This window comes from Bubalus kerabau, chromosome 8 (genome assembly GCF_029407905.1).
Source record: "Bubalus kerabau isolate K-KA32 ecotype Philippines breed swamp buffalo chromosome 8, PCC_UOA_SB_1v2, whole genome shotgun sequence".
Lineage (NCBI taxonomy): Eukaryota > Metazoa > Chordata > Mammalia > Artiodactyla > Bovidae > Bubalus > Bubalus kerabau.
In genome coordinates this window covers 14,924,318-14,937,481 of record NC_073631.1, presented here as the reverse complement: position 1 = coordinate 14,937,481, position 13,164 = coordinate 14,924,318, and the positions used below count along the sequence as shown (strand labels likewise).

Genomic DNA, 13,164 nt, shown 5'->3' with positions numbered 1-13,164 from the left:
CCATAGAGTTGCTATTAATCGTGGGGCTTTATTTTATACATTAAAGGTTTGCCCTGGGAATGATTTCATCGATTTCTTGGAATATTCTGGGTAAATAATGGACACTGTGTTGCTCGATTGATATATATCACCCCCACCCTTCCCACCCGTCTTCCCATCCCCAGCCCCATCCTCTAGACTCCCCTACCCTCCTCACTCCGCCTTCTTCCTTCACCGTCTCTTCTGTTCTCTCTCCACCCCTCCTTTCCTCTTCCTCCCCCTTCCCCATCCTCCCCCAACCCCATCCACTTGATGTCCAATGTACGCTGAAATCATCAAGACACAGTTTGCACTTAACCACTAAATCTTTATTGAATTTTTATTATAACATCAGTTGATACATTAGCAAACAGAGAGAAATACAGAGTAAATAGCAATAAATGGGCAAGGGTAGGGAGGTGGCACAGGGGCAGGCGGGAAGTGCAGAGTTAGGAAGAAGGGGCAGGGGTAAGAAGAAGGGCCACTGACAGGGGCATAACCAACGGTTCTTATTCATCACTTTTCTGTAACTTCCATGAATCTTTACCATCTATAGTTATCAATATCACTCCAGCAACAATTTCTCAAAGGGCATCTATCTATCTTAACTCTCTAAAGACTGCTTACAATCTCAATCCCCGGAGTTAATCCTCAGGGCAAAGAGCCTCTATTAGATTATTTTTATCCAATCATCCCTGAACTTTCTCCCACTAGTTTCTATCTGTGTCCAACAGCCCCCAAAAGGTTGATCTCCCTGCAGTTCCCTTCAAGTTTATCTGAAATCTTTAGGGGTAGCAATTATAGAGGAAAGAATCACAAGGAGGTTTACTTATAGCGGTATCTAATAGTATCATGCTTTTTAACTAATCCCACCCACTTAAGATTACTTAATAGTCCCCCCCTAAAATACTTATGATTATATATATCCCCAAGTAAATCGTTACACAAAGAAATAAAAAACAAGCAAAGTTTCCACAGACCACTTTGATAGCTTTCTACAATCTGAAACAACAAAGAACTCTCAATCCTAACTGATGTGCCTTCTTTCTTTAAGATGAAAGCGTGGCATGGTTCCCATCAGGCTCTCCATCTCTGCAGGTGGTTCTCTTCATTTCTGCCCAGGTCTTTCCAGCAGAGTGTTCTCTGTTGCCAGTCTTGGAATTCTGATGTTAGATGTCTGTGGTGGATGATGACTGGATCAATTCAGGAGTCCAAAAGGTACCTGCAAACTTAAACAGAAATCCTGACTGCACTATGGAGGTGTGCCCCTCTTATTTTGTCCACCTGAAGTTCACTGTGCTAACTCACATGATTTATTCCAACTAACTCTCCATTTTCCAGTATCTAATACAAGTACCTCATTGCTCAAACTAAACTGACCCTTCAGAAATGTATATAAACTTCCTCCACTTCAACAATCTAGCATGGTGACCTTAGCTAGTTCACTCCAGGTCTGCCTAAAAATGGGAGCTTATATCTTCTTCCTTCATTTTTTAACTAACACTGACAATTTGGGCCAAAAGTCAATCAATTTTGTCATTGTTTCAAAAGGCAGACTGTTGGCTTTGCTAGTAACTTTGATGTTTTCTTTATCATCTTTGTCTTTATTTTGCTCCCTTTCCACATTCTTTAGAGATTAATTTGCTTTCTCCTTTCTTACGAATAAAGGCATCTTGTTGGAAAATGCCAAAAAATTTTAAAGTAGTCAATTAAAACAAAGTTGATGAAAACACATGAGCTAAAGGAAACTTAATAAATTCTGACTCTACAGAATAAGTTTGAGATTACTTATCTTGAACACCTACGCATATAGATAGTATATATAGCTATAGGGCATAGTACACACTGCCAAACAGATTTTCACAAGCCCCACAAAACAACCAAAGGTGTGTCAGGGAGTTCCTCTGTGAGTTGTTAACCCACACCACCATGCTCCCTCATGATGGTTGTCGTCACATCTCCAGACTTCCGCTTGCAGCGATGGCAATGTCCGTGTGCACATGCTGGGGCTGCAGACAATAGCCCATTTCTAGGCCCTCTGCAGCTTGAAGATCAATTGACAACTGTAAATTTGACACAAAGCAACTTGAATTCAAATGTATGAAGGATGGATTGATTGAGGTAAACTGACATGATGCTTCAACAAGTCCAGAAGCACAAATGCACCATTTAAAAAGAAATTAACCTAAAACACATGAGTGACTGACAAGCTTTCAGATTCCATTGGAAAAAAAAGAAAAGTTGTTTTGGATTAAATAGCCAATTAGGTATTTTCTTTGAATTTATGTCTCATTTTGTTTGATTTTTAAAGGCCCAATCAAAAAAAAAAAATTTAAACTATAGATGATGTTAAAATAGAAGTTTGAAGATGAACAGGATGAACTATTATACAAGTACTCCAGTCTGAGGAGCCTCTTATTCACAGTGTTGTAAGAGAAGTTCACAGTAAAGAACTATTTTACACTACCTTACGTATCAATTTTAACTGATTTAAGGAGAGCTGGATAGTAATTCAATGGAAATAACTTTGAAAGCAGAGTCACTACTTTAAAACACTGTTAAAGGACACTATCAACCTACAGCTAAAACTTTTAAGTATTTAAACATGCAAGGGTAAGGGTGAGTGATAATGAATATGTGAAGGGTGATGCTGATGAAAAGTGAAACTTCACCACTGGACTCCTCTTCATGACTATTTGAAACATACACCATATCGTTTGCTACTGCTCAAACTGTTGGAGACTGTGTTGAAACACATGCTCCCAGAAGCCTGCCTCTTTCTTCTCCATGCCCTGGCGGCAAAATGGAGTCTCAGCAACCAGGCAGGAAGGCTGTCAAATCCTGCAGCAGGGTAAGTGGCAGTAGTAAACACAGAGAGGTTAGATAATCAGTTCAAGGTAGTAGCAAGGGACCAGGCTAAAGGAAGTCAGGCAGTCCCAGGTTAGCACAAAGCATCCAGGAGACACCAGCCGATGTCACTGGATCGAAGACAACTCTTGTGTTGTCTGTTGCTTTGGGTTGCTTTCTGAGGCCTTTCATTCATTGGCAGCTTATCGCTCCATCCCCTACAGGATGGTAAAATACACTCCCCCTCCCTTAGCATCCTAGTGCTATAGTCTAGTGAGGGGACTGGTAATGAAATGCCCAGGTGCATATGGAGGCAGAGACAAGGACAGATGCTCCCAAGACTTCAGGTGGCACCCTTCCAGCCAGTGAACAATGCTCGTGAAAATTCTTTCTGAAGTTCCAGGTCAAGGTGGTACCATTAAACGTGAGTCTCTCGTTTAAGACTTGGGTACAGGGATTTAGGAGTCCTTATTAGCTACTCGTTAGCCTTCATACATGACTGAGAGGTGATCACATTTCACAAATATCTAACCACCTGGAGCCACCAACAGTCTCTGGTTACCAGACTTTTTGTTTTGTGTGAAAGCCATTGCTGGCATGGTGATGGTAAGGTGTTGTGACAAAGTCAGAGTTATTGGGTACATATGATTTGCACCAGGATGTGAAGGCACACTCAAACATGCACAGATCCCTCTGAGAGCACTTCCTCCTGAGGCCTGAGGTGTTCTGTTGAAGGGGTTTTGCCTGCTCCCCAGAGAACCGGTCGAGTTGCTGCTCCTTGAGTCATGGAAATGGAGTTTGAAGATGGTGAAGTTTCAAAGGGTGCAGCCAGAAGATCACGGAAGCCGTTGGCACTGCACCAGTAATTGTGGCTTCCTTAATAAGGCCTCACTCCTCCAAGGCTGTAAGGTACCTCAACTGCAAGGAAAGTCATGTCCTCCTCCTCACCTCCCCCTCCATAAAGAAAACAGCGTTTCCTGTGTTTGCATCAGCTTCTCAGTAACTCTTAAGTGAGGAATCTGACAGCCCATAATTCAGATGGTGACAGAGGTTTCAGCAGGTAAAACCCAAGTTTCCAGGGTTTGCTGGGAAGTAAACTTGTTACGAATTTTAATTAGGTTGGCAGTTACGGTGGAAAACCAGAGATAATTTGTTGGTAAATATTTTGTTGCTCCCACCAAACAGTGGAGGTCAGTGGGTGCTTTGAGATGGGTGTCAGTCCAGGGTGGCCCTGACCTTCTGTAACCATTTCAGAGGAAAGCCTGTGCTCAGGTTGGTCTGAAGGTGCAGCGGCCCAATGTAGCACACAGTCACTGATGAGAAGCTGAACAGGAGTTCATTTTGAGGGCGGAGATCCTGAAGGGCAGGATGCCTATTCACAGGGCGCTGTAAGACGGAGGCGGGGGCGGCGGCGGGGGTGGCGGCGGCGGCGGCTGCGGCGGCGGGTACTGGGGCACTGGCGGCTGGCGGTACCAATGAGGATTCCAGGTGATCATCACGGGGACATAGAGGGATCGCCCGTGTCCATCTCGCCCCACGGGGTACCAGGCGAATCCTACCGGGTAGGTCGGGTACGCATAGGCGGGGTAGGTCGGATATCCTGGAATTTGAGGTACGTATTCAGTGTACGTCGCCAGGTGAGCTTGGTCATCTAAATTTGGAATTGTGAGTCGAGGATACTGATTCTGGATGGTGACACCGTTGGGACCCCGGCAGTCGTAAGAAACTTGCAGCTTCCACCCTCTTTTCACTTGGAGGACTTGGGCTCCGTTCGGCGCGATGGTGGGAGTGATCAGCCCATCCTTCACGTGTCTGGCGACGAAATCTCGCAGGGCTGCCATTTCAGATTCCGACAGTGAGTACACATGCCCGCTGGGAATACTGTGAGCTCCGGGGATCATTTCTATGTTAGGGTCCACCAGACGGTGGTCTGGGTAGACGTTCTCATCCACTGGGGTGTACACATTCTGCACGTAGTAGTATCTCACAGGCTGGTAAACTCTGTACCCCTCTACCGGGTAATAGAACGCTGGTTGTGCTGGTGGTGGGAGAGGTGGTGGTATCGGAGAATACATCCGGCAGTGGTATCTGCAATATTCGGAATCGAAGACGATCGATCGGGTGCTCCACGTGATGTTGGGATCGTGTGTGCTCAGCCAGCGCACCCCCAGGACAATGGGGAAGAATGGAGACTGAGTCACATCGAAGGACAGCACCTCGCGGTGATCTCCCAAGTCGACGATCAGGTCGTGTGTTTCGTGGACCACGGGGCCCGATGCTATGGGACGTCCATCAATTGCTTCTACAAGTATGGGCCAGTCCTTGATTCTCAGAGGAATGCCGTTCTGGGCCACGTACTCGTGATCAATGAAATTGCCAGAAGCGCCAGAATCGATCATGGCTCGGACGAACAGGCTGTGTCGGCCCGGGAGATGAATCTGGAGCATCACTTGCAAGTGTGGAGATGACGCAGCATCATCTTGGGGGGACCTTATTAATTCCGGCCCGGTCGCTGAAGGTCCCTCTACAGCGGGGCCGGGGAGTTTCCCGCCGGCGAAGCCTTCGAGGCCTTGGCAGGACAGTTGTCAGCGTAGTGGCCTCCATTCCCACAGTAGAGGCACAGGTTCAGCTTGCGACGTCTCTCTTTCTCTTCCTGCGTCAGGCGCATGCGGGCGCCCCCCACGGGCTCGGTCGGGTCTACCTGGTGGTTATGGTGATTGTTGACGTGCGGCGCCACCAGCGCGCGTGGCGGGGAGCGAGGCTTGCGGGTGGCGGCAGCCCGGGCCAGCCTTCTCTCAATGTGGATGCACTGGCCGATGAGCGCGGACAGCGACTTGGCCACTTCGAGGCCCGCCAGCTCCGCCTGGATGTGGTCGCTGAGGCCCTCGTGGTACTGGTCGATCAGGGCGGGCTCGTTCCAATCCAGGTCCTGCGCGATCATCTGGAAAGCATTAGAGTAGTCGACCACTGACCCCATGCCCTGGCGCAGACGTCTGATCTTGCGTTTGGCGGCCTCACGCCGCTGGGGATCTTCAAAGACATGCTTCATTTCGGTCATGAAGGCTGGGTAGTTGTGCATGAGATAGTGAGAACGCTCCAGTTTGGCCGAGGCCCAGCGGGCGGCGCGGCCCGTCATCATGCTGGTCACGAAGCAGACGCGCACGCGATCGACAGAGAAATCGCGGGTGCTCTTCTCCATGAAGAGCTGGCACTGGGACATGAAGGGAACCAGCATGTCTGGGTTGCCGTCGAACTTCTCGGGAAGGTCTTCTGGGCACTCCTCCTCGATAGGGGTGGCTGGGGCGGCAGCAGCCGCTGCACCGCACAGCTCAATGTCGTCCTCTTCCTCCTCGGGGGTGGGCTCCACTTGCTCCCGGAGGGTGGTGTTCTCCTCGGTGAGTTTCTGCACCTGGTTCTGCAGGTTGTTGTTCTCCTCGGACTGCTTCATGACCTTCTCTCTGAGGTTGTTGATCTCTTCGGAGAGATCCTCCCGCCGGCGTTCTCCCAGGTTCGGGTTGTACTGGCCCCTCTGGCTGCTGCAGGGGGAGCTGGAGGGGGAGGAAGGATCGTTGGGGGGAGGAGGAGGCGGAGGTGGTGGGCAGTCGGGCCCCAGGGTGATGGTTGGGGTGGGAGGAGACCTCCCGCGCGTAGTAGCTTCACTCCTGTGGCAATGGAGGCCTGTGTCCTGGCCTCCGCGTCCACCTTTTCGCCTTCTGGTTTTCAGAAGCTTTTTGTTTCTGTAAGTGAAGATAAAAGCATAAATTCAACACATACATTCAAAGCACCACAATACGATGTATCTGCTAAAGTACTTTAAATACATGAGTATTTAAAGTATATCTTTATTCCCCTTGTTTACATCAATAGTTAATAAACAGACCAAAGCCCCACAAAAAAGATGTGAATCAATTAGGACTGTGGACAATGAAAAGCATCCTCCTCTTTGATGTCCAAATGATCCTTTCCTCCTCAAGAATCACCTGTTCATCATAATTTAACAATATGCAACTCTTATAAGCAGCATGGTTACCTTTACTGACTAATAACGTAGAGACACTCCAAATAAGAAACTTTATAAGCAGAGCAAGAAACCTTCAAGGCAAAGATGCCAAAAAATTATGTAAAATAAAGCCAAAATGATAACTACTTGTTACTGGAAAAAAACAGCTGCTATTCCAGCCAATAGAGAACCAAGAAAAAGAAAGGGGGGGGGATAAAATCACAATGACTGTATTCATCAACCCATCAAGGGGGGGCCCTTTGGCCCACTGTCCCTACCCTGATCCACCTTTATAGAGAAGGTAACTATGAATGGTTATCAAAACAAACAACAACTGCCACAAAGCCAACAGAGAACTGTCTAAATTTCTTTTCAAACCCTAATTAGATTTCCCCTTTGGGACAGAAATGGTACTGAGCAGCAACCTGTATATACTGGTTTCTCTCCTTATTATGCAGTCAACCAACAGTTATTGATTGATGCCTCTTAGGAGTAGCTAGGCTATAAAATAGAACATTCAAAGAATCCCAGTAATAGTGTCCCTCAAACTTACAATGAGGGTTTAATTAGATAATGCAAGGAAAGCACACAGTGCATATTCAACAACTGTTAGCTGATATTAATAAAGTTATTAATAAAAACAGAAACTTTAACTTTCTATATAATGAGGCTGAGATTAAAACAGGGAGAGGCTGCAACTATGGCAACCTGGGTCCCATATCCCACCTAAAGATACTCAGTTTTTTAAAAAAAAGACTGTGTCCATAGGGGTGAATGACTGTGTGAGGGGGAAGAGAGGAGGGAACTTAATGCCCTAATTATGGGTAGGGTGACAATAAATTACACATATATAAATCAGCACACAAGGGCACGTGTACTTCCTGGAAATAGGGTTAAATTCACTTAGAGTAATTATTTTAACACATCAATGATTTTAAAAATGGGCATTGAGTGTTCATATTTGGAAAACTAAGAAAGTGCTCAAAACTTTAAAAATGGAATATATAAAGCCGGTAGACTGCCTATTCATTACATTTTAACTTGGCAGTCCTTGCTACCTGTTCCTTTCTGACCCACCAAGACAAAAACAGACAGCAAATTAATTATGCAAAATAAAGCCACAAAAGTAAACATGCTATTTCGAGGAGTTAGGTGAAAAACTGCTAATATTTCATCAATCGGGTATGGGCGGGGCGGGAAGGTGATGGTAATTAAACATGGTGCCTGGCTACAGAGAAATACCCCTTCCTCCTCCTCTTTCTGAGACCCCTCCAAGTTCTTTAGCCCCTCCCCTGCCCCAGCCCCACCACCCACAGCCATTTCCCCTTATGCCCTGGGCTGTTTGTTCGGCCTCTTCAAGGAGGCTATGCAGCAAGCAGAGTTCTTAAGGGACAGAATTACTGTGCCATTTTAATATTTTTAAACTGTTACTTAATTACTTTAATAACTTAGACTACAGAAACAATTAACAGTTGACATTCAAGATAAGACATTCAAGTTTAGAAAAAATGAGATGTAATTAACACATCATAGCCTGTGACATTGTTTCATGTCCAATTGCTTAAAGACGATTACATTGGTGACAATCAGAATATGAGATCACCAAATAATGCCATTTTTATTAATTAAATGAAGTGTTTTAATGCCCCATTAAAAAGCAACTAATAAGCACAGGTCATTGTGTCATGTCATGATGACTGAGGTGCCAGTTCTGTCATCAAAACACTAATACTTTCAAAAGTTAGAGACAAGACTTTGGAAAAGGCATTTTACAGCACGGCCTGGAGCAGGTCAGAAAGGTTAACCACCTATATGTCAATCACAGTCACTGGGGTGGGCTTTATTGAGGCCCAGGTCTGATGGTTTTCACATCTGCAAAAAAAGGACAGGAAAAAATAACAATACATTAGGAAATCAGTAAACAATCACTGAATTGTTTATGGAAACAGAAGATCAGTAAGACCTTAAAATTCAAATGCTTTTGGGGACAGGAAGGTAATAGAAATGTGAAAAGAGACTGGACAACAGGGAGGGGCTACAGCTATATCACTTGGGGATGAATACCTCCCCCCGCCCCTACAAACTCTTTTAACTCTTGTATGATTTTTAAATCCAGTGCCAGTCAAACATTCAGGGCCTTATTTGACCTGTGAGATCACTAGTTTGAGGTCCCTAACTTTTACCAGGTATCAGGCTTAAGGCTCCCACCCCTAGGGTTTGTAATTTTGGGGTGGGACTCTTAAGTCCTAAAAGGGTCAACTGCCCAGAACAGAGTTGTTTAACCATTAAAACTGATAGGGTAGTGGGCAAGCAAGTTAAGAGCTGAAGTAAAGTTTACAAATGTTTAAACAGCAACTGGAGCACCAGATGACAGGCAACAGGGGCACTGTGACTTGATTTGAATGACAAGACTATGGCTGCTTAAATGCCTCCTTAGTAGGGACTGGATTGCAGAGGCAGGTTCAAGAGGCCCCATTCCTAAAATAAAACCGCAAAGAACACACAGCATATAGCTAAGCCACCTGGGACAGATGCCACCTTTACACATGAAAAACAGTTCAGTATCACTCTATTTAAGAAGTAAATACATTTGATTAATCTTTGGCTCTTCACAATTATTTTTGAAACTTTCTATTCCCCCCACCCTACCCTCCCTCAATGCCCCCACCAAAGACATCAAAGCACAACAGTAGCAAAAAAACCATCACACGTTAACCATCACACTAGTAAATGATACTTCACCAAACAATGCTTAATTGTTTTACATTTGCAAATGTCCACATTTCTTTTTGAGAACTGTACAGTTGATGAAATGCAAATTCTAATAATATGCACATTTTAAAAACCATTGTTTTGAACGTCTTTATAATGCAGACACAGAATTTCCAAAGAGAAGAGGGGTTAGGGCAGCAAGGTGGGTAAATGGAACCTGGTGATTTGAAGCTGTAATTATGATATGTTATCCATATATCCATAGACTATATACTTGTTGGAGGCAGTGTGTGTGTAGGGGGGTGACTGGTGGGGACTGACAAATTTGGGGAGCCAATGCTTCCAAATGCCCCTGTAACAGTCCTGGTTCATGGTCTACAACATATGGAACCAGGTTTTAAAATTTCTTCATTTACTTAGAAACATAAATATCTAACTGGCAGTAAACTATAAATTTGTTTTATACAGATATTTTAAAATGCCAGCTAAAACCGTCAATCTGTATTTTGTAATGTAACCACTTTCTTACATTACACAAATTTTAAATATGACAATTATGTACCATTAACTAATCCACTTGCCCCAAATTTAAATAATTAGCTTTGCTTTTTAGTTTATAAAAAAGCTAATTATTTTTAGTGTTTTGAATTAATTTAGGTGTTTTGAATTATAATTACAGCTTACATTATTCAAACTTAAAAATGCAATTTTTGTGTGTGTAAGATCCTGTTAAATGTGAGCAAGATAAAACAAGCAGCGTCTTGGACAACCCAGGACAGCAAAAACACCACAGGAAAGAGCCCGGAACAAAAAACCAGAAAACACCTGCACACACGGAGGAAGACACTGAATAAACCATTTTACTCTGATCATTTAATGAACGCCAACAATATGCCAGACCCAATTAATAATATGTAGGCAAGTCAGCCAGGGCTAATGCCCTAGAGATTCCAAGAAAAAAATCCAGAAACACACATCATCCTCCTTTAGAGGCCAAGCCAGTAGCACCAACAAAGTGACTTAAAACTCCTGTGAAACAAAGTTCAAGTTCTTTATTTTGTATTCACCAAAGCATCTGATTCCATTGGGTCCCACCACAAAGGTCCACTAGTGTGTCCAAAATACTTTAAAAAGTTTACTTTAAAGAAATTAAATTTTTATTAAGATTTTAAAAAACCTCAAAACTTAAAAATGTTATTTTATTTTTCATTTGTAGTAAAAACATTTAGCTAGACTGCCTTTAGAGGCGCCAGCCATGTCAGTTTGGAAGCACCCCCTCATATAACCCACTATCAGGAATTTAAATTGTGGGTTTATGTTATTTAATATATACAAAGTGCTTATAAAACGTGGCTTTTTAATGCCATGTATAATTGTTATTGTTGTTAACTGTCCTTATATATTATTATTATATTTATTAGACACCAGTGGATAAAAGGCAAAACCTGCGCAGAAGAGAAACCACAGCAGAGAAACCGCAGGAGGGCGGGGCTGTGCAGCCAGGCTCAGGCAGCGAAGGTGCGCAGGCGCAAAAGACGGTGGGGGGGGGGGGGAGGGGAAACGTGATGAGATGGTTGGGGGCTCGCACTGCGCAGGCACAGGCGCCCTCTGGAGAGGCGGGGCCATAGGCCAGCTCAGAAGAAGCAGGCTCTGGGTGGGGCCAAGTTTTGAAAGGCGGGGTCTGGACGAGTTACCTCAGAGGAGGCAGGCTCAGAGAGAGGCGGGGTCTGGAGGTGCCACCTAAGGGAGGGGGGGTTCAGGGGAAGGTGGGGTTTAGGGAAGCCGCCTCAGAGGAGGCGGGCTCGGGGGAGGCGGGATCTAGAAGGCGCGCTCTGGGAAGGCGCGCCACAGAGGAGGCGCGCTCGGAGCAGGCGCTGGGCGGCGCTAAGCCTGCTCTGAGCAGATACTGCAGAGAAGGCGCGCTAGGATGGGCGGGGCAGGTCTAAGACGGGCTGCGTGCCTCTCCCAGGATCCCCCCTCCCCAAACCCCTCCCACCAGCTTCCACCAGCCAGATTCACTTCATGCAACAAGAGCAATCACCCCCAGATCCAGTCCCCCACCACCACCCCACGCCTCCCAATACTAAGCACACCAACAGTTTCCACAAACTGTTGCTGGATGCCAATTCGCGCCACCACGACAACTACACCACCACTCAATCAAGTGCAACTAAGCAAGGCAGCCCCGCCACCACCAAAAGATTGCCTTTTACGCTACAGTCAGAGCCCCTCCACTCCACTGCCATAGCAGGAATGGTGTGGGCAGAATGTTAAACACTAATTTTTGCCCAGGGCTCCATTTTGTCTAACAGCACCATCATGCAGAGAACCGTCCTGGAGAAAAACATAGTGGGAGCCATTCCAAAGGTGTGTGAGAGACAAAGGGTGGGGTTCCTCTAAGAACAGAGTGATCTTACTCTTCAGCTCCTGTCCGCTTCAACTGGTTTCTTTGTAGCGCAAAACAGTACAGCTGGTCTATTTCTGTCGCTGTTATTCCTCTGTAGCGCATTTTAGGTATACATCGTTCCACAGCTCGTGTACCTCTGCGGTTCCTGAGTCTCGTAGCGCAACGAAGCGCTGTTGTAGTGCTATCGTATCATTTTTGTAGCGCTAATCTTCCACAGCTCACATTTTGTAGCGCATTTAAAGCGCAAATCACTCATCAGTCTGTGGTTCATAAATCGCGGCAATTCATAAATCGCGGCAGTTCATACTGGTTTCAGTGCAAAAGAAGCGCCCATCAGTTTATAGCGCATTGACGCGCCCATCGCTTTGTAGCGCATTGATGCGCCCATCAGTCTGTAGCGCATTGAAGCGCCTAGCGGGTCTGTGGCGCATTTGAAGCGCTTATCGGTTTGTAGCGCATTTGAAGCGCTCATCAGTTTGTAGCGCATCTGAAGCGCCAATTAGTTTGTAGAGGATATCACTTTGCAGCACATCTGCAAATTGGTCTGTAGCTCATGTCCGTCTGCAGCTCATGTCTGTCCGCAGCTCATATCTGTCTACCACCCGTATCTAGACTTAGGTACTAGAAATCAAAGCCCTGAAGGCTTGGATTCTCCACACAGTTTTGGGGTGCAGCCAGTGAAGGCGTGACAACGTGTGTGGAGACATTCGAGGCGCTATTCCATCTCCCGCAGCTCTCGATAAGAACGGGGAATGAACGTGATCTTAAAGAAAAAGAAACATCCTCACCGCATACTCACCACGCGAGGACTCCTCTGCGAAGGCTGGAAAGACGGGGTCCCACACCTGTGCCAGGCGTGGGCGCCGCTGGCTGCTCGGCAGCCCGGAGTGGCTCCGGACGCGAGCCCGCTCAGCGGACCTTCCTCGAGGTTCGGTGGTCCGTCTCCGCTGGTCTCCTCAGGTCGTAGTCAGGTTTCTTCGACACACACCAACCGAAGTTGAAGCGCGTGTACCGGGAGCGCCGACCCGGAGCCTTATATAGGCTGTACCGAGGAGGGGGGCGCCAAATCCCAGCGTGCTCCGCGGGTTAGGGGGAGGGTGGAGGGGGAGCGGGGGCGGAGGGGATGGGGGGATGGGGGAGATGGGGGTGGGGGCGACGGCCCCGCTACACTGGCCCGCCA

The 13,164-nt window shown here is 46.2% G+C and overlaps 1 protein-coding gene across 1 annotated transcript; it reads right to left on the bottom strand.

The window, feature by feature from the left end:
* Positions 1-325: 325 nt before the first annotated feature.
* Positions 326-13,012, bottom strand: PEG10 (paternally expressed 10). The gene is given in 4 exon segments (XM_055589750.1): positions 326-5,416; positions 5,419-6,602; positions 11,995-12,290; positions 12,784-13,012. Coding segments are annotated over 3 exon segments (2,451 nt in total). The 5' UTR covers positions 12,087-12,290; positions 12,784-13,012; the 3' UTR covers positions 326-4,241.
* Between the last annotated feature and the right edge of the window lie 152 nt (positions 13,013-13,164).